The sequence below is a fragment of the Alligator mississippiensis genome, chromosome 5 (assembly GCF_030867095.1).
Source record: "Alligator mississippiensis isolate rAllMis1 chromosome 5, rAllMis1, whole genome shotgun sequence".
Taxonomy (NCBI): domain Eukaryota; kingdom Metazoa; phylum Chordata; order Crocodylia; family Alligatoridae; genus Alligator; species Alligator mississippiensis.
Genome location: NC_081828.1, coordinates 206591631 through 206619259, shown reverse-complemented (window position 1 = coordinate 206619259; position 27629 = coordinate 206591631). Strand labels below are relative to the sequence as shown.

The following is a 27629-nucleotide window of genomic DNA, read 5'->3' as shown; positions in this document are numbered from 1 at the left end:
ATACCAATTTCATAAAAATCTATGCCATATGTTTCCCTGTCAGAGTTTCTTGTACCCTCCTCTGTAGGGTCTTTGAATCAAGATACTGGCTTAAATGAGCTAGTGCAGGGATTTGACACTCCTTTGGCCCCTTGGGCCAGGTGCAGGCCATGGGGCTCTTCAAGAGCCAGATCCACCTCTGGCAGTGGGACAGGAGTGGTGGTGTGCTGGCTCAGAGCTATGGGGATTAACATAGCCATTGCCTAGCTTCTCGCCACTAAAACAAATCCTCAATGGGGCTCTGTATACCAGATTTTGATGGTGAGCCACACTCCTGCTCATCTCTCCCCTCCCACCCCCAAATTCCTGGCCCCTCCAGAAGCCCCTGCAGGCTGTATCTTCAACATCCTTGGGGCAGCAGTAGGGCAAGCTCACTGTTCACACTTGACAAAAAACAAACAAGACACATTCATAAAACATCAAAAAGGTCTAATCTGAATAACATTTTATCCATAAAAATATATATTTTCTTGCCTCTGTCTTCCTTGGTATATTGAATTCCTTCAAATATAACAATGCCCTACCATTTAAGAAGCACCTAGACTTTTTGACTTAACTTTTATCTTAGCGCTGTTTAAAACAAAGAATACTTTGCTGAAATGAAATCACATCTATCAAAATGGGTGTCCAGCTTGAAAAAGCAAGCCTTCACTTTCTCTGGGGCCCCATTAAGTGATATTATTCAAAATATTTCATTTTATTTTTTCTACTGTCTTAAAAATTTAAAATATTTGTCAACTTGGATTATAAATCATTGCATTTTCTAGAAATAATAAATGTAAAATGTACCATTAGCACTACCCTCCACTTAGTTCATAATATGTACGTGGGAATCACATACAAGAGGAGGACTATATAAGAGATGAAGAAAATCTGGAAAGAACCACCTTACTTCAACTAACTTGTAAGGCATTGGTACTGGAGGAGATCAAATATCCTCCATAAATATCCTCCACACACACACACAACATACAATCTCCTATTAAGGATGTTACATGTACTCATGAAGAAAAAAAAAAAGTCCTACATAAGGTAACATATAGTTTTGATATTCCTGCATGCTTAATGCAATTGTTTTCAAGAAACAAAGACATTTCTTCGCAACGGAACCTAAACAAAGCATGTTTGTTTTACCATGATGTAATTAAACAATAATGTTTTGCAACTTACTTTAGTATCCGTTTCCAATCTAAAAAGCCCAACCCTGGAAACCTAAATCAGGCTGTGTAAGCAAATACTCTGAATGTCGACAGAGTAATAAAGTATAACTAGCCTTATTTACAATCCCTTAGGATCACCAGATAAAAAACATAAACCTGAAATCTCTTACTTGACCTTCGTTACTACATCCCTACCACTCGACCATGATACTTTTCCTGCCATTCCACGCTGCTAATGCCATTTCCTGGTTCACTGGAGGTATCCCAGAATGCACTACTGTGACATAGCAAATGCCATGAATTGCAACGAGACATCTGATATCTGTGATATCACGTTCTGGGATACTGCCAGTGAACCAAAACATGCCAAAGGGATTTCACAGAGGAAAGACAGAATTATAAAAGCCGAGCTAAAGGCCCACTGTCAACTTGTTTAAAAAAAAAAAATGCTTCCCTCCGATCTACAGGACCCACTCCTGTTACCAGGAGCCTTTATGATAACTAAAGCTGAAATAACTTAGAGAAAAAAAATAGTCTATTTCTTCATGCATTCACACAGTGCATTTGCTAACACACTGGACAGCTGGTTTCACTATTTCCCCATGCACTGTTAGTTCCTTTGGTTGTTGGGCTGAATATTCGATAGGAAGTCTGAAGGGGGGGAAAAAAACATGAAAAAGAAAAAAAAACGGGTTGGGGGAGGGGGCAAGGATTAAAACTACAAAAACCAGGAAGGCAGCGAGAGGCAAGGACTGGGGAAGAGGATTCTTCTTTTAAACCTGAACAGACAGATCCCCGGTTGGCAATGCTGTTTTGAAAAGATGTCTGTGCTGAACAGTGCCTACAGCCTGGCCAGGAGACAGCAGAGAGCAACACAGAAATCCATACATTATTTATCATTTTTGATTTGCAGTTTCACCTTTAAGAAAATTGTCTGCAGGAGCATGTGGTGTATAATCACATGCTAAGCAAGCTTGTACACTGGGATCACGTTCTGCTATTGCAGAAAATAAAAATATAAAGGGCTAGAACGCAAGAACAATGAGAAGAAATGTGAACATTTTCTCCATAACTCATTCTCGGTTGGGGCTGGAGAAGAAGGAAGTCGGGTTTCATTATTATAACGTGTCAACCTAGAACAGTCTGACGAGATACAAATGACGGTACCTACAGAAACGCATAAATGATCTTTTGGATGAAGAATACCTAGATTTATACTGTAAACACAATCCTCTGCTACTACTTTCATATAATAGAGAGCATAGAAAGGCATCAAGTTTTTAGTATAACCCAGTCAGTTCTCAAGCCTGTTATGTAAAATTAAAAACTGTGGATACTCAATAGACTCAAAGCACACTATCAGACGGAGAGGATGTTTATGACCGATGTATTAACAGGGGCATGCATCAAATGCTTTCAAAACATTACAAATAAAATGCACGGTGCTCTTTAATGAGACATTAATGAACGGTTAGCATGGACCCAGCTGCCTCATGTTAGTGCTTTGTTGATAAAAAGTAGATCTTGTCTTCTGTCTACATTTGTTTTGCAAGTATAGGGGGCTAAAAATATTTGCCCTAAGCAAGCAGTGAGCTATGGTTTTTTCCTAAAGTAAGCGTGTTTTATTGTGCCTGGAGAGAGCATGAAGTATTTACTGCATCACAATGAACAATGAACACAGATATATCTTCTTTAAAAAAATATATATATATTTTTTTGTTACTATTGTGTAATTTTGAGCGTGCATTATGCTTACGGGTCCTGTCAGAACGCCACAGGCTCGCCTTAGTTTTGCAAGAGCAATATTGACCCACTCGTCTTTTGTGTCTTGGAAGAGACATAATAAGACGAGACTATTTCAGTACTAGCAGATGGGGCTTTAAAAGATCCCTTTGGAAGCGATGCAAAAACAAAACAAAATAAAACGTGCCACACCACAGAATCAACAAAGGCAAAAATAAAAACTAGCCTAAGTTTACGAATGTTTTTCAAGCATACGACGAACGTGGCTACATCCCTGACAAATGTTTCGCTGGGGGGGTGACAGTATCCAGCATTAGTTACATGAGGAAAGCAGTCCTTGAAGGATACAATAGGCAGCCGATGCATGACGGGCTCGGTGTTTTCGAAAAGCTCGGCATTAAACCATCACCCTGCTCCCTCGCAGTGTTTGCTCAAGTTCGGCAGCCGCTTACATAACCCATCCTTTAACTTCCCACCCATCTGCTCCTTGCTCAGCCATCGCCAATCCTCCTCGAAGACGGGTTAAACACCCAGCAGGGTCGATGTGAACAACGCACCCCCCCCGCCCACTCCGATTAAAACTCTTCATTATAGCAAATGCTTCTCGGGCACGAGGAGCGAGGCCCCCGCGCCGGGCACTGCCAGGAAGACACCGGCCGCCCTGCTCCGCTCCGCTCCGCTCCGCTCCCCCGCCGCGCGCGGCCCCGGGGCTGGCGGCGGGCGGGCGCTGGCACCGGGCTACAAAGAAGTTGAGGCCGGAGCTACTCACCGCGCTGCGCTGCGCTCGGCCCCGCTCACAGGCGCCCGGCGGCGGGCGGACGGGCCGGCCTCCGCGCCCCCGGCCCCGGCAAGCGCCGCCCGGCCATCATCCGGATCCTCGGCCCCGCGTCCTCCTAGGCCAGCCCGGCCGCAGCGCCCATGGCGGCTCCGCTCCGCTCCGCTCCGCTTCAACTCTCCAGCCCCAGCCCCGGAGGAGGGAGGGGGAGAAAAAAAAAAAAAAAAGCAAAAGCAAAAAAAAAAAAAAAAAAAAACCCAAGAAAAAAAAATTAAGCAAAAAAAAAAAAAAAGGCAGGGGAGAAAAAGTAGATCCGACTCGCGCGGCCGCAGCCAAGGTGCGGCCTGGATCCGCCGGAGCCGGAGCCAGGTCCCCGCCCGCCGCGGGAGGGAGCCGGGCAGAGCCGCCCCGTGCAGCCCGCAGCGCAACCCCGCCCGGCCCCGGCCCCGCTTTGTTCTCCGCGCCCGAGGCGGCGGCGGCCCCGCACCGGGGCTGCGGCGGCGTCCTGCAAGCCGGCGCGACGGAGCAGCCCCGGGTTTGCAAGACGGAGCGAGCCGGCTGGGGAGAGCCGGGCTGGAGCCAGGGGTGCCGGACGCGCCGGGGTTTCAGAGCGGCTCGCGGCAGGGCTGCTCCCCCCACCCCCACCCCCACCCCTCCTTCCTCCCGCTGCCGCCTCGGCCACAACCCCGAGGCTCCCCCTGCCTCCCCCGGGGGAGCGTGTAGTAGGGCGGGGGCTAGGGCACAGCATCACGGAAAATGAGGGCTGGAAGGGAGTCCTCTCCAACCCCCTGCTCAGAGCAGGAACGGCCCCAACTAAGAGCAGCCCAGCCAAGGCTTTGTCTACCTAGGTCTAAAACACCTCCGAGGAAGGGGGAGTCCACCACCTCTCTGGGTAACCTGTTCCAGTCCTTTATTATCCTCCCAGTGAGAGAGTTTTTCCTCGTATCCAAATTCAACCTCTGTTGCTGCAACTTGAGACCAGGTTTAATACAACCTTGGTAGCCGGGGGGAGGTGGGGGGACGTGGTCCCTGGCTGCTTCAGAAGTTGCCCAGGCCTGCTTGATATCAATGCAGCTGAACTCGATGAAACTCTTTCCAAACTGATGTAGCTAAATTGGGGAGAAGACCCTCTATTGTATGCCCACATCCTGATCTAAACACAGAAGGTGCAGTGGGCTTGCTTATACTTTTAAAACATTATCAAAATAAATTATTCCATAGATTGCTTTGGTTCCCCAGTGGACACTCGTTCAGAAATACAAATGTTTAACCTACTTGTTAAAATGTATTTAGTTTAGTGGGAGAATAAGATGTTCAGTCTTATTTTCAAAGCAGAAGATCAAGGCATTATTCTGGGATAAAACTGTCCCCATCAAGATGTATACCAAACGAACTGCTCCGCTGCCCTCGTGCTAAATTCCTAGGTGCAGACAAGCCAACACAGCAACCCACCGTGTGAACTCTTATTTTGGCAGGGTTTAAAGCTGATCTTAATCATTTTAAATGAACTAAAATAAACCACTCTTAAAGCAAAATAGGAAGCCTGGCCTTGATAAACAGAAATGCTGTGTTTTTTCAACTCCATTAGCTCAAATTAGTTAGACCAGGAGCTGGCAATCTACACCCCGCAGACTGGATCCGGCCTGCAAACACAGGGCTTTGGCTGCAGGCGCTATCCCTGTGCTGCTGCAGAGAGAAGCAGGAGCACCCGTGTACCCCTTTACTCACCCTGTGACCCAAGCTGGGTCGCTCCGGCCTACAGGCTAGAAAGCTTGCCAACTACTGAGTTACCCTGTAGTTTCACTGCCAGGCAGTGTAGAGAGAGGTTAGTCTGAAGTTGCCACCGTGTCCTGCCTTCTGTGAGACAACCTGTGAAGCTCCCTCACTGTAACATCCTAGCAGAGACCAGACGTGGATCATTTCTACTTTCTAGCTGAATGTAGCTAGCTGAGGTCAACCCCAGATGGGCACATAATGCTAATAGGGACTAGCTAGAAGTAAACACTGACGTCTCCACCAGAATTTCACATGGAGATACCTATCACTATTGTGAAAACCACATTTCTCTGTTTGCCGTGACAACAAAGCCCAAGTTTACCATGACTGAAAAGCACCAAGACAGCTTGGGGAGGCTTTTTCTTCACTAGGAAAAAAGGTATGTTTTAAACACATCGGCTAACATATGTTAACTGACAAGTGTTAAAATAGCAGCACAAATAAAGCAAGTTGCCGTTTTAGCACATGCAGGCTAGTCAAGGTAAAGCCTAAAGTTTCCCCCAACGTGTTAAAATATCACCTTTAGCAAACATGCTAAAATACAACTTTTTCCCTAGACAAACATGTACATCATATTGGCTGGAACAGGACCAGCTAACAACTTCAGACACGTAAGGGTACACCTTCCCTGCCAAAAAGGTGCGTTCTTACAGGAAGGCAACTAACACACATTAGTCTTCTTGCTGTAAAAATCTTAGTAGAGACGAGACTGAAGTTTTGCTGCAACACAGCTAGACAAGGTCAACCATGGTCGGTGCAACAGTGTTGACATCACCTACTTATTTTGTACTAAAAGCTGCCTCTGCCTTGTCTACACTAGGATTTTACAGGTGAGAAAACTATCAGATGTTATTTCTGTCTCACTAAACAAGCCACACACACACACCCCCCCCTCACCCTGCTTTTGGCAGTATGTGACATAGCCTATTAGCCTGCATCCTAACTATTTCAACTGAAGTTATTAAAGAAGTAGCCAACACTTAACTGATTAACTCAAGAATAATCACCTGAGAAATTCTATTTTAAAATATGGTGACACTACTGGAGAAGTACACAATGTCTGTAGTTCCAGGGCGGAGGGTTAAGTGAAATACCTAGTGGCGAGTCTCAATCAGGTGCTGTGTACCCTTGGGGTGCCTTGAGGTCCTCTTAAGGGTGAGGCAGGCTGCTATGCAATGCTACCACTCTTAGGTGTACAAACACGATTCACAAAATAAACCCAGAGATTTCAAATAGGAATCTGGAGTGTTAAAAACATTCTGATCTGTTGGGCTCTTTCTAAGCAATTTGGCAACAAAAAAAGTGTTCTATTAATTTTCCATAGTCAGAAAAACAAGTGAAAAAACTAAAGACTTGGCATTTTCTCAGAGCCCTTAGGTCTAACAAGGGGATCCTGACTCTAAAAAGCACTGAAAATCACTGTGTTAAAGCCTTGGAGACATTTCCCCCCACAAATCTGAAGGCACAGAAAGAGGATTGAATAAAAAGGTTTTACTATCGAGACATCTTTATAAATATCTGAAGGTACGCAGACTGCGGTTTTGGGATGAGATTCATGCGCAGATGCCCGCAAAGTCCACAGGCAGCCCAACTGACTTAAAAGGACTTCCACGTAGGAAGATCCTGGATTGGGAGACAAATTCATCATGAGATATAGGGCTCAGTATATGGTTATGTAGCCCATACTGAAACTGTCATCCAACTAACTCCAGAGGATGACTCACTAACAGTGAAGCCTTACAGAGCATGCACTGAGGGAAGGGCGCAGAAACACCACTAACTTGAGCATCATATTTTCACTTGAAAACATTTTGTCTTCTGAGGCTACAGCTTAAGCTAGAGATCACTAGAATGGAAAAATAAGACACGTTCTCTCTTCTTTCTTTTTGCACTTTGTGCAAATGACAACATGTTGTGTATGGGGAAAGCCAATTAAACTAAGAAAATAGTATTGTAATGCTCCAAAATCAGGAGGGAGATTGAGGGCAGATGTGATTGTTGAAATGATTCTCAATATTGTATTTAAATTGACTGATTGAAAGCAGAGGTGTTTTTAAAAACATTTTTTTCCTGCAGGAGCCTGATCTTGAAACCCTTCTAAGCACATATGTTACTTGTATATAATCTTATGGAAATCAGCTGAAATATATAAGGCAGTAAAGGCTGTACAAAACTAAAACAGTCCACAAGATCAGGCCCTTACTTCGTGTTATTAACTCTTTGAGTTAGTGACCATTTCTCATTGTTTTCCGTGCATCCACAGGTCGTATATGTTGAACACCACAGTAAAAATCTGTTTATGGCACCTGTTACAAAAAGAGTTCAGTTTGAAGGGAAAAAAAAGCCAAACCATTCATTTTTCCTCTTGATTTTGCCCTATATCATTTGCCAAATATGAACATAACCCCTCCCTCACCCTTTACTTTTTTGCCGGGGTATAACCTCCAACCACATACAGTGGTTGCAACTCGTCTTTTCACCAGTATTAGACATGTTCAGAGAGAGCACATTGGTAGGCCACCCTCAAGGCATTTTGAGATGTTTGTCCCGTCCCCATCCTACCCAGCCAAGCTGCCATTTTTCAAAGTGACATCAGCATCAGTTGTGCACAAGACGGTTTGCACTCCTCCATACTGATCACTTAGTCTCCAAGGTGCCCACCCTGCTTGACTCAACTACAGAAGCACTTCAGCAACCCCACCTACCACTGAATAGACTCAGATCCTTCAATACAGTGGGCTAATCCCTGCAGCCCAAGCTCATGAAACCATTGGACAATTTTGTGATTCAGAAGCTCATGACCGAGCCACTCGTCAAATGTTACTCAACAGCTGGCATTGTCAATAAAGTTCTCATGGTAAAAAGTCTGATACTACCTTCCTTCACCTGCTCACTACCTGAACCCTGAAGAAGGGAGAAAGAAGATGTATAGAAATACAATAGGAACCAAAGACACGAATGAAAGGATTGAAATGAAAGAGAGGATAAAAGATCAGACAAGACAGAAAGAAGAGGAAATAAACCCATAAACTTAAATTTATTTTCAAATTTTATTAAACAGTACCCTCTTTTTCCTTATTTACATTTAACAACTCTTCGACCTAGATTTTTAATATTATAACTATTATTTAGTACTCAGGTTTCTTAAATGACATTTTACATTTAAAATATGGTGACACTACTGGAGAAGAACACAATGTCTGTAGTTCCAGGGCGGAGGGTTAAGTGAAATACCTAATGGCGAGTCTCAGTCAGGAGCTGTTTCTTTAGACATAGGAAAATGCAGTCCTGTCCCAAAGACACTGCTGTCTAAACTCGTAGTTATCAATGCACCCTTCCTTACACTCAAGACACCCCTTGTGAAAACTAAAAGCTAGCATTTTCCTCTTGAGTACAGAAAATCAATGCAGCAATTTTTCTCTTGCAAAAAAATTAATTTTTTGTTTTTTAAGTCAGAAAAAGGACAAGAGGGCAGAAAGTTTTTAACACTATGGATTTCTATTTGTAATCTCTGGGTTTCATCTTGTTAACTGTACAGTGCTAACATTTTGTGGCACCCTGCAGCATCCTTAAAAGGATCTCAAGGCACCCCAGGATGATGCAATGATCAAATTGAGAATCAATTATCTCAATTTCAAATGAGATGCAATGAATGAAAATGCTGAAGTAGAAAGGGATCGGGGCCCACTTTTTTAGCCCAAGATGGGTTGACAGTATCCCTTAGCCAGGAATTCATTTAATGTATTAACAACATATGCATGTTAAGAGAATATTATGAATCTGCTTTAAAGCCATTAAGTTTGGATTCATATCTAGCAAGCATGCTATTAGCAAACAGACAATCTGAAACAGTAATGCTAGGCAGGCACAGTAACGTCAGTAACTCTAAATATAAAGGACCAAGTTTTGTCCCATCTTTGGCTCCTGTGATCCTAGTGACAACAGTGGAGTTGCAAAGAATTTCTGGTTAAAAGTACTGCTTATTATTTCAGTTGAGTCAACCAAGTCCAATGAAAGATAAAGCTGCCTGTACTACACACGCCATTATGCTTAGGTAGTGCGACTGTCAGAGCTTTTCAAACACTGCAAAGCTTGAAATTGTTCACCAGACTGCAGAAAGGAATCCTACCTGGTATTATTTGTAGATGACCAGGGTTGTGTCACCTGCAGTAATGCCCTCCCATAGGCACACTGAGAAGGGACAAGGATCACGTTATCTATGGCAGTTTTACACTGCTGCTGGTGTTATTGTGAGGAATCTCCACTGTGTAGGATCACATCATGCAGAATGCTAATTAAATAGTTACTTGATGCAACAGAAAGTGGGGGAAGAGGGGGAAAAATAAGTGTAAGAAGGGGTTTAAAAAACAAGGGAAAAGAAGGAGCAAGCTGAGGAAAAGAGAAAGTCTAAAACCTCCTGCGCAATTAGACCTCTGCTGACAATAGATGCCAACAGCTGGAGCCCGCTCAACTGGTGTTGAATGGGGACTGGCCATGTCCCTAAGATTATTTTCAACATTGCTACAAAAAGTGTAATGGGGCAATGCAGCAGAACATGGGGTCTGCTCCTGTTTTTTTCTGGCTGTTGAAAACAACTTTGCTAAACATTTTTCATCGCCATTTGAGGGGAATGAGACGGAACGGTGACGCGGGAACCATTTCTCTTAATTACTGTCCACACTGGAGCACTTTTCAAGTGTATGTCGAACCACAGAGAGACTGATGACAAATGGACTGGATACTAGAGGATTGAGAGGAAGGGAAGGGTGATAACAAAACAAGTTTTTTCCACAAAAAGTCTGGCAAGCCATATTTTCCCCATCACAAAAATACAGAAAAATATTCCACTGAAATGGAAATACAGGTGCCATCTGATATTAAACACCCCAAATGCTGTAAAAGCTGAGAAAGGAAGGTAATGTTGAAAATCTGTCTGTTTCTGGTTAGAGCAGCACTGGGCAAAATGCGGCCTGGGGGCCAGATGCGGCCCACAGGGCACCGCCCAAATTAAGAAAATTCATATTTATCTGCCCCTGGCTGCCTGTCGTGTGGCCCTCAATGGCTTGCCAAAACTCAGTAAGCGGCCCTCCGCCTGAAATAATTGCCCACCCCTGGGTTAGAGGCTGCACCAGTGCCCCTCTCCAGTCCCTCTCCTGCCATGTAATGGTGGGAGAGGTGGCTGCAGGGGCACGCTGGCTGCATGTCTCCTGCTTGTGGGCTGCAGGCTGGCTCCTAACTGCGACAGAGAAATAAGGGACAGTCAGAAAGTTTAGGTCCCAACATACTTTACAATTTAGTAGAAAGAAAACTTGGTTGTTTACACAGCTCTGTATTTCAGTGCTGCACATAACTGCAATGACAAGGCCTCTGTCCTAAATATCTCATGCCCCAAATCAGACCAATATACAGATCAGGGCACCCATTGCTTAGGAAAACCAAGTGGTAAAATAAATGTTTCCATGGTTTTTAAAAGCTTTAACAGAAAACAGCTTAACATCTGAAGAATCAGAACAGTGTAACACTGCACGAGGACCTGAAAAATAGACTCTTTCACTTACTAGTCTCATCTCCCCAAGACTGGTAGAGGGAGTTCATGAGCTCAATCAAGTAAATACAAGGTGGATGAAAACCTTCTGTACACTACTTACAACAAAGGGTTAATTGCTGTGTTAGTTGGTCACAATGGATGCGTCTACAGGTGCACGTTAATGTGCATTAGCCTATTGTAATGCACATTAAAGTATCACTTAAAAAACCATGGGCTTTTACACATGCTCGAGGTTGGGGGTGGTAGTGCTTTAATTAGAGTGACTCCAAGAGCTGCTCAAATTAAAAGCACCAGTGTCTCACGTATCAGCATCCCCATGCTTCAAAATGGCAGCAGGAGTGCTTGAACTAAAGCTGTCAACAAGCTTTACTTCCAATGCCCCTACCACCATTTTGAAGCATGGGGACACTGATACACAAGACACTGAAGGCTTCTGAAGCACGACAATTACCATGCTCCAGCAGACTCAATTAATTGAGTCTGCCCTGACATGCTGTATTGACAGCACATCGGAGCAGCCCCTGTGCTCGTGTACAGGCACCCCGTGCTTTTAACTTAATATGCATGAAAATAGGCTAATGTGCATTAAGTGTCACTTAAAAAGCATGCCCTTTAGTTAACGTACATTAAGGCAGGCTGATACACATTTTCCTAGTACCTCATAATGGAGGTACTAGTTTAATGTGCATTAACTAAAGTGCGTTAATGCATGTGTAGATGCGCCCAATCAGAGCCAGGCAAAGCTTAGTCTACAAAAGTGTTTTTAACCAGGCTGCCACAGCAGTCAGGTGGAACCGCCCCACAAACCTCACGTATGGCTGCATAAGCTTAAAGGACGGAGGAGCTCTTGGGCCTGCTGCTGCCCTTCCTGGTTTGACCCTTCCCCTCCCTGCCCACCCTCTGCTCCTCCTCAAGACAGAAGCTATATAGGGGTGTATATACAGCTATACAGGTTGTATGCAGGGTGGTTCCACCTGGCTTTGGTGGAAGCATCACCCGTGTTGAGAACCACTGAGGCACACTGAGTCAACACAATACCGGTTCTCAACTGGGGTGACGCCAAATTAAAAGCAGTTATGGAGGAGTGACCTGAATTTAAAACAGTTGAGAACCACTGGTTTACAACCCGGCCAGATAATTTAATGTGCTAGCCTGCCCAATGACTTCCTCTAGAGTAGAATGTCAAGTGGAGTTGCAAGGCGGTCTAACAAAACGCCTCCTACAACTTTTGTCAAAGCAAGCAAAATAAAGCAGCAACTCAGCCCATGTCCCATTGGATGAGTTAGTGCTACACCAGTGATTTCTCAACCAGGGTGCCTGCAATCCTTTCAAGGGTGCCGTGGGCTGCCACACAATGTCAGCCCTGCTAGGCAGGCAAACATAAATCACAAGAGAGTTCATACAGGAATCTATAGTGTTAAAAACAGTCTGCCCTGTTGTGGTCTTCCTGCGCTCTTTGCAACAGAAAAAAAAAGAAGTTCTATAGTTACGAAAAAAGAGAAAGCCAACCCCCCCCTCCCCACCCCAAGTGAGTGAAAACTAAGAGCTGGCATGGTCTAATGAAGTGTGCTTTGAAGCTAACAATGTTGAGAACCACTGCAGTAAAGCCTTGGAGATGTTTTTCCCTTGCAAATCTGAAAGAACAGGAAGGCTAAAAGTCTGAACAGAATAGACTACCAAGGTATCTATATAAACATCTGAAAATACAGAAACTATAATTTTGGAATAAGAGTGATGCACGGAGGCCCATACAATCCACAGGCAGTCCAACTCACTTGGAAGGACTTCCACACAGGAAGTTCCAGGGCTGGGAGACAAATTCATCACCAGAATTCACCACCGGGCCTCAGTGCACGGTTAGATAGCCTGGACTAAAACAGTCATCCAACTCACTGCTGACGCATACTGAGAGAGTCTAAAAAGGTTGAAAGCTACTAGTCTAGGCTTTAACTCAACCAGTTTATGGATATTAAGGGCAATATGTCTAGTCTACCCTAGACTTTTACAACATGTCAGTTAACATGTACTAATATAACATCTTAAATCCCAGTCCAGAAAAGGACTTTAATTTGAGTGAACACAAGTGAACCCTCCCTTCCCTCTCCCCCATTACCACACATACTTTTCACCAAGATAAAGCCCAGTTCAAGTAAAATGAAGACAGGCAGCACAAACTATGAAAAGTATATCAGATTTTTAAAATATTGTCAGTTGCCTTTACAAATGATTCTACTTATGATTTATTCTATTAATTAAAAATACCTGATTGATAGCCTAGGAACTGTTGTTCCCTGTTTGTCAACACAAGGGATATAAAACAATACTAATACACTGGGAGAACAGCACTGAGAAATGTGTACCTCAGGCCCTACCTGAGGGGACCACACTAGGCGGAGAAAGCATGCTTGAATCAGTGCGCCAAGACTTGGTGCCATTCTTATTAAAACAAGTAAAATCCTGTTTTAGACTGACTGCAAAAAAAATTCTCTTTTTGTGAACATGTCTCTTTTTGTCTCCCATTTTTATAAAATATCAATGTACTGATCTTGTAATTGAGCTCAAAGCTTTGAGACAGATGAAATGTTGTACAACAGGCACTAATGATTTAACATGTACAATAATTTAAGCCAGAGTTATAATTCAGGCGGACACTAGGGCCAATGCAGTCCTATTACCTAACATCTAAGAGCCATACCTTCTTCTCACCTGTATAGCCACGTCTGTCTCCAAGGTGTAGCTCACAGCTACGTCTGCACTGCAAGGCCAGGGACAGAAGTTATGCATAAACTAGCTTAAGTCATCAGAAACTGGTTTAAGCCTGTAACAGAACAAAACCTATGTGCACATAAACCAGTTTCAAAATGCTGAAAGTGGCTTAAGAAAAACCTGGTTGAATGCTGTATCAGACTTAACTGATTTGGGTCAAGCCAGTTTATGAAACTTCTGTCCTAGACCCCTTCCTGGTTCAAGTTAAATCACTGCCCCCCCCCGGTGCCACATCCCAGCATGTTTTGCAGCCCTGGGCTGTGCTGTGCTGTGCGGTCTGCTCCAGCAGAGAAGGGTTGGCGGGGGGTGGGGGGCGTGCAGGCAGGGATGAGGACAGGAAGAGGCAGGAATTGCCCCCACCCATGCAAACCCTGGCTGGGGTCTGTGTCCAGGAAACAGGGTTAAGCCCACCTTCCCCCAAGTACAGAGCTGCCCTGCTGCTAAAACTTATGGCTGGCTGCGACTGTGGACTACAAGTCCCAGAGGCAGCTGGAAGCAGGAAGAAGTAGTAATAAGCAACCCTGTAGAGTCCTGCTGCTGTGATTCTGGAATGCGAATCCCAGAGACCTCAGGGGCAGCAGAAAGAGGAAGCGAACACACAGCCCATGCTGGCTAGCACCCCCAGCTTTTGGCCTGAGCCATGTGGCTGCATTTCCCGTAATAAAAGTGAATGTCTGTTCACTTGTTTCTCAGTTTAATCTCCGCAATTGAGACTAACCTGCAAAGACTGAATCAATTCAGCCTCAGGCTTTTTGCCTGTCTGTACTTAGCTCAACTGAATGAAAGGAACTAACACTGTACCTGGCTCCTGTTTAAGAGCATACGGGAAGAGGGAGAAGGCTCTTTGAACTGTCACCCCAATTTATGCACTAGGACAAAGGGCAGCCACAATCTGCCTCTTAATGCCATATGGTAGATGTGAGGGAACTATTTTATTTAGAGACAATCCTACCTACAGATCAGTGCATTTTCTAGATTTCTTCCCCTCATTTTTGGGCTCAAGTATCTTGTACAGTTTTCCCTGCGATACACTGGCAGAAAAACCTGACAGACACCCTAAAAGTTAAAAATCCTCATGTCTCCCTTCTATTCTCCTATCAAGAAGTCATCTATTACTTTGCAGCAAACCTGGAAATTGCGTGGAGTGCTAAGCAGGGAAGTCAGACTGCAGCCACACAGATCTTGGAGCAGCGCTGAGAGCTGGAACCTCCCGATGCTTTCTGGACTGGCTACCCCGCCCCCCACCCTTGGAGCACGGCTCCCTGAGGAGCTATGCTGCTATGAGCTCTCCCTCCCACGCATATGCCCTGTGGGCTAGAGAAGCATTAACTCTTGCACAGTGTTTCTCCAGCAGGATGAAAGCAGAACTGAGGGCTGTGTTGGTTTCATTCTCCTCCTGCTCGAAAACTGGGTAAGCAGGCAGACTGCTAGCACGCTGTGGCCGTACTGCCAGCTCCAGATGTGCAAATATGAAGTAGGCCACAAGGAGTTATGAGGATATAGGCTCAAAACTCAGGTGATTTTAGAAAGAAGTTAAGCTTTGGGGATTTTTTTTTTTTACATTCTAATTCTTAGAGCTCTCAGGTTCCCGTTTTCAAACCTCTCCATGCAAATATGAGAACAAGAACCATTTTTCTTTTTGTTAAAGAAAAGGTAAGATTTCTGTGCAATCACACAATTTCCTGGAGAATGGTCTGAGAAGAATACCAAATATCATGAACTGGCAACACTGCTAATAGGAGGGAGTGGACAGAAAAAAAAAAAAAAGGAGGAAAAAAAGAAAAGAAAATGGGGATGGGAAAGGTTATAAGAGATAGAGGGAATGGGAAGTAGGAAATAGAGAACCAGGAAGAACCCAGCAAAAGGAGAGGCAGCTGCACCCACTCAAGCTAAAGGAGACCGTGAACAGGGCTTTTGGAGCAATAATAGGAGCACCCAGAAGATCAGGGTAACAGGCAACTTGAATTGCCAGGATATCTGTTGGAAAAGCAAGACACAAACAGCCAAACAAATTCTTGAAATGGGTTGAGGGGAAAATTATTTCAGAAACTAGAGGAAGTTACTAGGGGAGCAGCTATTTTAGATTAGATTCCGACAAACAGGGAAGAACTGGCTGAAGATCTAAAATGTGGAAGGTAATTTAGGTGAAAGTGGTAACACACAGAAAGTTCACGATTCTAAGGAAAAGAAGCAGCAAAAAGAGCAGAGCAAGTATAATGGCCTTCAAAAGAATCACACTTCAGCAAACTGGCAGGTAGGGTCTCTTGGGGAGATAATGTAAGGAATAAAGGAGCACAGGAGAGCTGGCACTTGTGAAAGAGATGATATGGAAGGCGCAATGGCAAACTATCCTGGTGTGGGAGAGAGACAGGAAGCATTGTACGAGATCAACATGGCTGCTTTTAGGATCTGAAAATGAAAAAGAAATCAGACAAAAGTGGTGACAAGGATATATAACTGAGTTTAAGGGAACAGCACAAGCACATAGGGATAAAAATTAGGTGTAAAATGAGTTACAACTAGCATGAGGCATAAAGGCAACAAGGGAAGTTCTATAAATACTTTAGAGAGAAGAGAAAGAGGAAGGGAAATATAGGTATATTACTTATTGAGAAAGGAGAGCAAAAAGTAGATGATATTGATACAGTAACAGATGATACAGAGAATACCCGAAGTATTCAATGCTTTTCTGTGCCTCAGTTTTCATAAAACAAGTTAATTGTGACCAGAACCCTAGCACAATTAATTTTAGCAGATTAAGGAATATTCAGCTAAATTAGATACATCTAAATTGGCAGGGCATGATGAAACCCAGCCTAGAATACTTAAGGAACTAGCTGAAACAATCCTGGACACATCAGCAATCATCTTCACCAACGAAGAGAGAAAAGGGAAGCTCTTACAAGACTGGGGAAGGGCAGATACAAAACCAATGTTTAAAAAAAGTATAAAGTAGGATCCAGGGAATTACAGACTAGTCAGCCTAGCTTCAATACCCAAAAAGGTAATGAAACAAAGTATTAAAACGATCAATGAATAAGAAGCTTCAGAATAATAAGGCAATTAAAAAAAAAAGCCATCCTGGATTTGTTAAAAACAAGTTTTGTCAAATGCAAGAATCTCTCCTTTTTCGACAGTACGGTTGCCTAGCAAATAAGAAGAATGCAACAGATGTGGCATATCTTGACTTCTGTAAGGCTTTTGACACTGTTCCCCTCTGACATTCTCACAAGCAAATTAAGACATGGTTTAAGAACAGCAAATCATGCACTTGTTCAGGGAGTTGAACTAGATGACCCTTAGGGTCCCTTCTGTGAAATAGGATCCAGGTAAAATTACCCTAAAATGGGTGCAACAACTGGTTAAGAAACTGCACTCAGAAAGTAGTTAATAATGATTTTCTGTCCAACTGAGAGGCCATTTCATGTGAGGTCCTGCCAGAAACTGTCCTGGGCCAGGTTTCATTCAGTATTCTCATTAACAACTTGGATGAGGAAATGGACTACAGTTATAGAATTTGCCAACGAGACGGAGCTGGGAGGGGTCACAAGCACTCCGGAGAACAGGATCAGAATTCAAAATGATCTCGATAAATTGGAGAAATGGTCCAAAGTCAGCAAGATGAAATTCAGTGGAGACAAGGACACGCTGGTGCACTTGGGAAAGAGAGATCAAATGCACGCTTATAAAATGGGAAATAACTGACTAGGCAGCAGAACTGCAGAAGAGGATCTGGGAGTTAGAGTGGATCATATATTGAATAGGGTTCAACAATGTGATGTTGTTGCAAAAAAGGCAACTCTCATTCTGGAATGTATTAGCAGGAACGTTGTGTGTAAGACACAGAAGGTAATTATTCTGTTCTACTTGGTGCTGGTGCGGCCTCTTCCCGAGTACTGGGTCCAGCTTCAGTCACCGTACTTGTTTAAGAAACATGTAGGCAAGCTGGAGAGAGTCCAGAGGAAAGAAACAAGAATAATAAGAGGTTTAGAAAGCTTGATCACTGAAGAACAGTTGAAGGGACTGAGTTTGTTTAGTCTAGAAAAAGAAAAGTCTAAAGGAGGAACACAGTAGTATCTTCCAAGATGTAGAAAGTTGTTCAAGAGGATAGTAATCAATTATTTCCTATATCCTCTATGGGTAGGACAAGAAAGGTTTTCTGCAAATGAAGACACTTTCTAACTATGTGGGTAGTGAAGAAGCAGAACAGGGTGTTTAAGCAGGATGTAAAATCTCCTTTATTGGAGGAGATTTTTCCAAACTCAAATTAGACAAACTTATGTCAGGGATAGACTAGGTATATTTATCCTGCCACAGTGCAGGGGAATGGACAGTACAATCTCTCAAGCTCTCTTTCAGCCTTAAACTGGTATGGTGGTGTAACAGAAATAAATATTATTCATTGAATGTAAGTATATTTGCAGTTGCTCCTCTTTAAACCCCAAACTTTTGCAAAAGGAAACATGAATCTACAATAAATCAACTTATAACTACACATAACAAATCCTCAATAGTAAAACCTCCCTAATTGTTACATTACAGCCTTCAGTACAGCTTCCAATATTGCTTTCCCTGCCCCTAAAATGTCATGCTGCCAGCTGTCACATTTTGACCAGAGGGATGGAAATCTGAGCACCACAGATGATCACATCTGCCATGGAATCACCTAGAGGGTGGAAGGCATTGTTCCAATAAAACAGGTCCCCAAACAAATAGGGACGTATAGGTCAAACACAACAGCCTGCGCTTCACCTAGAATTCTCCTAGTAGCCAGTACAACCGTGCACCCCCTACATGAAACACTACTTAATAGATGAACCGCTTCATTCTGTTTTAACTGCACCTCCCAGACAAAAGCAGTCTGAAATTAAGTACAGTCTCTGGCTTTGGTGGGAGGAGGACAGCTGTACAAGCAGCACAGAGGCCATATCTTCATTGCCAAAAAGGCACATTTTTTAAATGGATAACTACCATATGATAGCTAGCCTAGTGTGAAATCAAAACAGAGACAAGGCTCTGCAGTTTTATTGTGAGGCAGCTAGACAAAGTTAAGTACAGTGTTGATTGCATAGTTCTTACTTTATGATAAAAACTAGAGACTTGTTTCTACTAGGATGCGAGAGAAAGAGTCAATACGATATTATCGTTTGTGAAAAAAAACACACCTTACAGGAAAAAGCCCGTGGCCTTGTCCTAAGACATTGGTTACAAACACATTTAAGCATGTGCATTATTAACTTTACTCACAGGAATGCAATGAGGTTATTCATATGAATAAAGTTACGCCTGTGCTTAAGCATTTGCAATACTGGAGCCCTAGACTATGTCCACTGCCTACTTTTTTCTCCCACAGCTGGATATCCCACATGTATTTACTATGTAACTGTAAAATCCTCTTGGAGACAAGGCTCCGTTGTATTTACTATGATGTATCTAGGCAAATCAACATTATTCTCCTACCTGTGATTAACAGCCCCCTGTTTTGGGGGGTGGAGGTGGAACACCCTTTTAAAAAGTGGGCAGACACCTAAGATCCAATACTGCAAACATTTAAGCTTTTAAGTTTACTCATATGAGTAAAATTATGCATATTCTGTGTTTGCACAGTCAAAGCCTTGAGGCCCAAGCATGAAAGAGAATGCTATACATAGACCCTCTTCCTCTGCGGGTCAGAGAGACTAGAACAGACAGGTTATGGGGGGGAAGCCCTTGTCAGCAGGAGGGCACATCACAGTGATAGTGGACCAGACAGAAAATAAATAGAAGAATTTAGAAGACCTCACTGTTAGAAGGGTGGAGGGAAAAAGACAACAACCAAAGCACAGAAAGACAGAGAAGGTGCACAGAAGCAAGTGGCAAGGGACAGGAAGGAATAAAGCAAGTACAATAAATTTATGAAAATTAGCTTTTTTTGTTACAATGTTGTACAGTGCTCAGATACCACAGAGATTGGTAAGATGTAAATAGGCAAGATAGATTAAATCAAGAAAAAAGTAAATTGCTTAATTCTGATTTCTTCTGTTTTCAGCCTAATTAAGGCATCAGGCTAGTTACTTTTTGCCTTAAGGAAACAACAAACGTTATCAAAACTTTCATTACCATTTTAAAGAATAGCAGGTGGTTCTTCACCAACAAAAATTAGATCTTAATAAGTATACTGCACATCAGCGCTTGTTTGTTATTTTGGGGAAACTGGCAATAGTTTGGCTTTAGTTTTAAAATACTTCCTGAATTAAAGAAGAGTTATTAATATTCTTGCTTTTTGCATATTCTGAGCTGATTTGAGCTATGCTTGCTATTAAGTCATTCTGTTTCACCTATGAAAGCAGAGTCAATTATCTTTGTTCTCAAAAGCCTAGACTCTACTCAGTAATAAAACATAGTACACCATTTATATACAATGTTACGAATGTTTTAAGCTAACAAGCCAATATATATATATAGGACTTAATGCTGTATAAAGGTCTGACAAGAGGTCCTTGGGAACTTTAACATCTAACACTTGCCCAGCATTTTAAAAAGAACCCATGTTTCAGGCAACGGAGTGCATTCTACATGCTCTTTGTCTTTCAAATCAATGATTGTCCTGAATTTTAAGATGATTTCTACTTTATCTTGTTTTGTTTTGCAAGGAAGTACCCATGGTATTAAAACTTACTTTCAGAATTACCATGGCAGCAAATACCCAAACCAATTGATTACATCATCTGATGAACTAAGCAACCTCTGTACTGTAGTACAAACAGTGATGCTTTGTAATATTCCTTTAATACCTACCAAGGAAAAAGTTCAAAGTGCGATGTCAGATTTCAATAGCGCAGATTACTGAAGCAGGGGAGACTCTTACTCAATGACTCCGAGACCCCACTGCATATCACCAAGTCGAGTGAGTGAGCATGTGAACAAAAACAATGAAAAGGCGAGTGTGCTGGAGCACAAAATATTCTTGGTTTATTCTGAAGTGTAGTTGTGTAGTTTCAATTATTGATATTTCCTAATCTTAGTAAACCCACCTTAACATATTTTGCTAAAGTAACATCCGCAAAAGCTCAGCAAGGCTGAGGCACATAATCCTTCGGTTTATAATTTGGAGAAGCCTCCAATCTTAATCCTAACGAACCTCCCCTACCATAAAACATGTTGTAGAATAATAGTCCTGTGGCTCCCTCAGGCCCCTGGCAGACATGCAAGTATAGGCACCACAGGATCTGATACATGATACCCACAATCACACTTCCTGCCATGCCACATGTGGCCTTATTGCCGCTGCAGGGGGAGCCCCAGATTACGATCCAGAGCTCCCCTTGCACCAGCAAATAGCAACCTCCCATGGGGGTGCACACTGCAGCTGGGAGCCCCAGCCTGGCCACACATTCAATAAACACCATAATAGGAACCAGCCACAAAGTTATTACACAAAAAACATGTAGTAACGTTGTGGCCTACTCCTTGTTGTATCACGCCATTAATTTGTGTGTGGCCAGGTAACATCTTAAGTGTAATGTGCCAGAGGCCTCAAAACACCAGGGAAAAAAATTAAAAGTGACTGGTTTTATTTCTATTCCTACCTGTGGCACAGCCTCCCCATGCGCCCAATGGGGATAACATGCCCCTTGTTCACCGTGTTCTGATGACTAATTCAGTAACGTCTGCAGACCCACAGATGGAAGGTACTACCAAACTTCACCGTACAGTATGCAAAACATTAATAAACAAACGGCTAATACAGCTATTTGCAACATTGGAGATCTCATAACAGGCATCATTTGAAAGTGTTGGTTGTTTTTAAGCTATGGAAATTATGAGTTAAGGTTACATAAACAAATCTGACTCCAAGCTTTGCACCCAATTCCCATGCACGTGTGCACACATGCTAAACACACACACTGATCAATAGCCTAATAACTCTGTCCATGAAATAAAATAGTTACAAAACTCAAATATGTATAACAATTCTAGTATTCACTCATCACAAAATTGTACTCATAACTGAGAATCAAAAGCTTAGTAACTTAATTCAGCTAGAAAATGGCTGTACAAAGTCCAGCCATGTAAGGACTCCACTCCTGCTAGGAGAAGTTGTGCCTTTCCCCATTCTCTACTCCAATTTACTTTAAGTATATATTTTTGGCCTACTTGTTTTTAAAAACATGTTTATGGTGTTAAAAATGAGCATTTGCAAATGAATAAAGAGCACACAGAGGCAAGGGAAAGCAATGGTATGACCATGGCAGCAGGTAGGGGAAAGAGGAAGAACCAAAGAAACATAACTAAATAATTGTATGAAGGCTTGTCTGAAGTAAATGTGGCTATCTGTAAATGCTGGCTCATTCCAAAGTGGGTGCACTCAAACTAATGATAACAATTCTTAAAATAATTACGTCCTTACAAATACTCCAAATGTACGTGTCTGTAAAACTATTTGCATGTCTAAAGTCTGGAAACTTGCAAAAACTTACTGCTGCTGAAACGAGCTAGAACATGTAGTGAAACATTCAAGGACATTTAAACTTTAAATATGTTGAACTGAGCAGCATACAAAAAGATTTTTCATGAGAATTTGCAAGTTCTGTGAAAAAGTGAATTTCTTACCTTGTTTTAAAGAATACCAGCGTGCAAAAAAAAAAAAATAAAATTAAATTAAATAAAAATGAGATTACACCCACTAAAAGATTGGTAAGCCTTGGAAACAAAGGCTAGAATAGAAGTCTGGACAAAAGCTTAGTTATGGAGTTGTTACGATTGTGACCATAATTAATGACACATCACTACAGGTCTCTGCTGCTAAATTTTAACTAGGTGGCAAGAGACCAACATTTCTGTGCTAATTACAGTGTGATGAAATTAACAAGGCTTTATAGTTTAAAACGTAATTAAAAAAAATGCACTGTACCTGCCAGTACTGCTCTGATACAAGCTTATGGATATTCAGTGGTTAACTCAGCCTTAACATGGCCAAACCAAGCCCTTAATCCTTCTCCCCAAATTGTCCCATTCTTTCCTCTTTCTAAGCACATCCCTGCCACTCAGACCCATAAACTGGGCAACATCTTCAACTCAGTCCTCTCCTAAAACCCATTTGTAAAAACAGTATCTGAACATTGCCAATTTCTCCTGTATAAGATCTGTCGGATTCAGCCTTTTCTCCACCATTCATACCACTTGCATTCTTTTCCACAGAGGCGGTCAGCTGTGTTAGTCTGAAATCAGGCAGAATGTAGTGCATGGTGGCACCTTAGAGACTAACTGGTTTAGCCATCTGACATGTATCTCTATCTAAGAGTGTCCAAGAAGATGCTACCTTTCATGAGCAAATCCAGGACTTTGTAAAGGGGGATGCAGGAGCTGCCACCAGCACTGCTCCCAGCTCCTTCCCTGCAGAGTAGGTATACCCTGCAGCAGGAACAGCAGCAACAGCAGCAGCAGCAGGGGACTTTTTTTTATTTAAGTCTCCCAATCAGGTAATCATCTTCCTCCCCTACCCCCACCACTGTCCCCAATTCCTTGGGAGTAGGGAGGGGGAGGCTCCAGAGCCACTTCTGCTATACTCCAGGCAGGCTATGCAGGGAGCCAAAATCTGCCAGGCACAGCAGCTGCAGCAGTGGTGGCAGCAGGCTAGCTCCCTCCCCCTCCCCCCTCCCCGCACCTGCTCCCAGACTGGCAAGGACACCCAGGGGGACTGAACAGGGAGGAGGAAACTGCCCACCCTTGCTGCTGTCCTCAGCTGAGCCTGGCCCACCAGACTGGCTGGGGAGGGACGGGGCACAGTGGAGTCCCCCCCTGTCCCTGGGTCAACAGGGACAGTGAAGGCAGCAGCAGCAGCAGTGGATGGGGGAGGGGAGGAAATGAGAAGGGACAGGATGTGTCACAGAGGGGAAAGGAAGGGGGGCAATTCTTACCACCTTCAAGGACATAACATGTCCTTGACTGCTGCTCAGGACTAAAGGAGGGGGTGCTCCCGTGCCTCTGTGCCCGCTTTGCATCCCCCTGTCACCCTTCACTACCTTCTGCCACTTTTTTCCAGGTTCTGTCATTCTGCAATCCCCTCCGCTCCGGCCTTTACTAATGCAATCCTGCCATCTATTCAAAAGTTTGATAGAAATATGGTCTTCCTATTCGTGACTGAGCTTCTCATGCTTCTCATTGCACACCTCCACGAGCTCCTCCTTTTTTTACCGGATCAAATGGAAGATATTTGCCTTCACTTTTAAGGCCTTTCTTTCCTAGCCTAGTCCCATTTTACTTTTCATCCCTCAGACTCCAGCCCCTCCACAAAGCTGCCTTTGATGGTCCATTTGTCACATTTGTAGACAGGCACCATCATGCCATATGCACGAAAGGCAATCCACGTGGGAAGACTCAAGGCCACAACATTATCTCCTTTTAAGCTTTCCTTAAAGCCTACCTCTCCCGCAATCCCTACAAACACTTATCACTCCTGACTGTGGCAGCTACGACACTGCGACTACTGCTTATTCCTCTTGTTCCATTCATAAGCATCACCTTTCCCTTGTGCTCCCCCCCATATAATTGTTGCATCCACCTGTTGTCGCATTTTAAATTTAGATTGTAGTCTTTCAGGTGGGAACCATATTTGTGTTATGTTTGTGCAGCATCTAACACAGCAGAGCAAATCCGGGCCTCTAGACACAACTGTAATACAAATCATCATCATCTATTCACCCGACATAGTCCTGAATCAACAGCACTGACAGGGCAACAGGGCTACTTCTGCCATTGCCTCTGATGCTATAACCAAAAAAAGGGTGGCCTGGATTACTGCTCTACAGACAGCCATTCTCCGGGCACTGGCACCACTGACTCTTGCCTGTAGCACGGTGTAAGCTGATTCTCTCTTCACCACATACAGGCAACCTCCCGTGTTCCTTGCACAGAAACTGTTCGACTGTCTCAGTGCATTATGGGGATACACGGCCTTTCTGGGAAGAATCAGGTACTGCTGCTGCCAGGGGCATGATGCCAGGCTAGACGGAATTAAATAGGTGTCTGCCAGCTTGGCAATGTCTGTAGTCCTTTAAAAAAAAAAAAAGGGCCTACTTTTGTGAGGTTTCAGGACAAGTTGAGGGTTATGAGCACCTCGCAGAGGGAAATTTTACAGGCAAACAGAAGACTATCTTAATAATCCATTTAAAGATATGGTCTGTGAGGAGGTGAACTATACTAAGCTACACTGGTTTTCAAATACCAATCTCCAAGGCTGTCACCCTTAACTCAGAAATGTGTTTAGTTCGGCTATGCTTTTTTAATATCATACACTTATGCATCCGACTAAACCGTCCCTGGAACATTTTCTATAATGGGATAAAGCGGGTGAACGATCCGATTGGCTGATAGTCATTTAGACATGTGGTTATGGTACAGAAAATGCTTGAACATATGCTCTTTTATCTAGTTTATATGAGGCATATTAATCCAACTAGGAAGCCTGAGAGAGAAGAGGATCTACACACTTGGACAAAAGCCGGCAGAAACTTCATTTTCACTCATTTTTTTGTTTTGCTTGCACCGGGCTGATCTTAACGTTAAACGATACTGCGCAGGTTGAAACACTAAAACTAAGCTACTTCAGAAAGAGACATCTTTCCTCCCAGAAACACAGGTGCTTAGAAGAGCCCAACAGTCATCTACTCAGTTATACACAGGGGATCATGATGACCAACAACAAAATCCTATTTTTAGAAAAGGTGGTTACTTGCGGGGTTATATCTGAGGCCGCAATCCTGCAGGATCAAACCACAGAGAAGGATGGATATAGGGAAAAACAAAACACCGTTTGTTTTTGCATTTCATTCATACACTACTTGAGAATTATGAGGCCAATTAAGTTCAGCTTTCACTTTTGTTTTTTTGCTCATTTTGCTTCCAGCTCTCAGGCACTGGCACAGCCGTGCTCTACATTAATGCTCATGTTAAAGGTAGTCATTTTTGGAAGAACAAGTCTAAATTACCCCAGCCCGATTTGAAAGCCTCTCTCTAAGAGCAGAAATTTAAGTGAAAAAGAAATTACACTGAGGCTCCGCTTTCATGAAGCGTGGAAACAATCTCAGTCTGGCGTAGAAGAACAAACTATGTCCCCAAATAACGCTGTTCTTAAAATGAGTTATTTCACGTGTTTATAGCCTGTAGCGGTAGGCACAGCGTGTGCAGCGTTCAGACCAAGCGTGCAGCATTCAGAGTTTCACCTCAAACTATTTTTCAGTTTTATCAACCAAGTCACCTCACGCGTCCTGCGTACGACACTGGGAATTTACACGTCTACACGAAACTGCAAGGTTCACACCCAAGCGTGAGGCACACGAGTGGGTCGGTGCCGGACGGCGGGAGCAACAACAGGGCACCTCCGTGAAATTCTCGCTATGGGGAAATTAGCGTCGCTTTGACAAAGCAGAGACTGAAAAGGGACGAAAAGCTACGCCAAGACGCGAGCCCCCAAACCCCAAACGGTTCTCCAGGGACCGGTGCAAAACTCAAAAGACTTCTGCCTGGACTTATCGACTCGGGAGGACTCAACCCCACACCCTGGAAAGATGAGGGAAGAAATATTCCCTCCTGCTACTGGATGGCATGGGACACCCCCCCCCCACCGCTCCCTTGCTCCCCGCGCAGTCTGTGGCCCCAGACCTGCGAGGGGCCGAGTCAAGTGCCCCCCCGACACCGACTCTGCCCCGCTTCCTGCTCCGCGCGACGTCATACCCAGCTGTGACGTGTCCCTGTCGTCACCCCCGGGCAGGAGCGGGGCCCGGCGCTGCCCCGCGCCGCGCGGCTGGCGGGGGCGGGGAGCGGGGGCGGGCGGGCGACCGCCCCCGAAGCGCGGCGGGGAGGGAGCGGGGCCCGGCGGGGCGCGGGGGCCGCGGCGCGCAACTTACTTCTTTCTGGCTCTCTGGAAAGGGGAAGCGCCATCTTTGCGAGGCCGGCCCCGAGGTCTTTTGTCTGCGGCTGCCGCGGCGGCGGCGGGGGGAGCTCCGGGCTCGGGCGGCGGCGGCGAGGGCTCGGGCGAGGGCTCTGGCGGCGGGGGCGGCGCGGCGGCGGCGGCGGCGGCGAGGGCGCGCGGCTCGGCCATGCCGCCCGTCAGCGGGACGCGCGGGGCGGGCGGGCGCGGGGGACGACCAGGCTGGCGGCGGCGGCGGCGGCGGCAGCAGCGCGGATCCCGACGCTCCTCCTGCTCCCGCAGCGCCTCTGCGCTTCACCTCCGCCTCCGCCGCCGCCTCCTCCTCCGCCGAGCATCGCCGGGCGCCCCGCACCGCACCCGGCACAGCCCCGCACGGACTCAGGCTGCGGCGCTGCCCGGCTGCGGCGGCCGCTTCATCCCGCGCCCTGCCCCCTGGCGGAGCCCCCGGGCCGGGGAGGAGCCGGGCAGGGCGGGGAGGAAGTTTTGACAGCCCCGACGGGGCGCACGCGGCACCCGCCGGCCTCCCGGGGCGCGCGTGGGGCCGCCGCGGCGATGCCTGCCGTCGGCGCCACCGCATCCAGGCCTCGCCTCGCCTCGCCTCGCCTCGCCGCCCCGGCCCGGCTCCCCCTTCCCCGCCACAGTGCAGCCAGCCCCGCGTCCCGACGTGACGCTGCCGGGGGTGGGGACGCGAGCTGCCGGAGCAGAGAGGCGACCAACCCCGGCTTCCCCCGCTCCCTCTCAAGCTGCCCAAGGGCTTTGCCCGGCCTCTCCGGGGGAGCCACTGAAAGCCCCAGCCGATGCCCGGACCCGGGAGACCCGCGGAACATTACCATCGAGGGCCTGACTTTTGCAGAGAGGTGTTTTGTTCTCATTTTTTTTAAATGTACCGCTTTAGGGCCGGGTCTGGCCAAG

The 27629-nt window shown here is 44.9% G+C and overlaps 1 protein-coding gene across 8 annotated transcripts in view; it reads right to left on the bottom strand.

Moving 5' to 3' along the window:
• KMT2C (lysine methyltransferase 2C) overlaps positions 1-27236 on the bottom strand; it is a 308664-nt gene extending 281428 nt beyond the window's left edge. For 5 of the 8 annotated variants that reach the window (XM_059729204.1, XM_059729209.1, XM_059729208.1 and 2 more), the window contains exon 1: positions 26695-27234. In XM_059729204.1, the coding sequence (XP_059585187.1) occupies positions 26695-26888 (194 nt within the window). In that variant the 5' untranslated portion in view covers positions 26889-27234. Of the gene's footprint in view, positions 1-26694 lie in introns of all 8 variants that reach the window. The other 3 variants (XM_059729206.1, XM_059729205.1, XM_059729207.1) reach the window with 2 other exon arrangements.
• Positions 27237-27629: the final 393 nt, after the last annotated feature.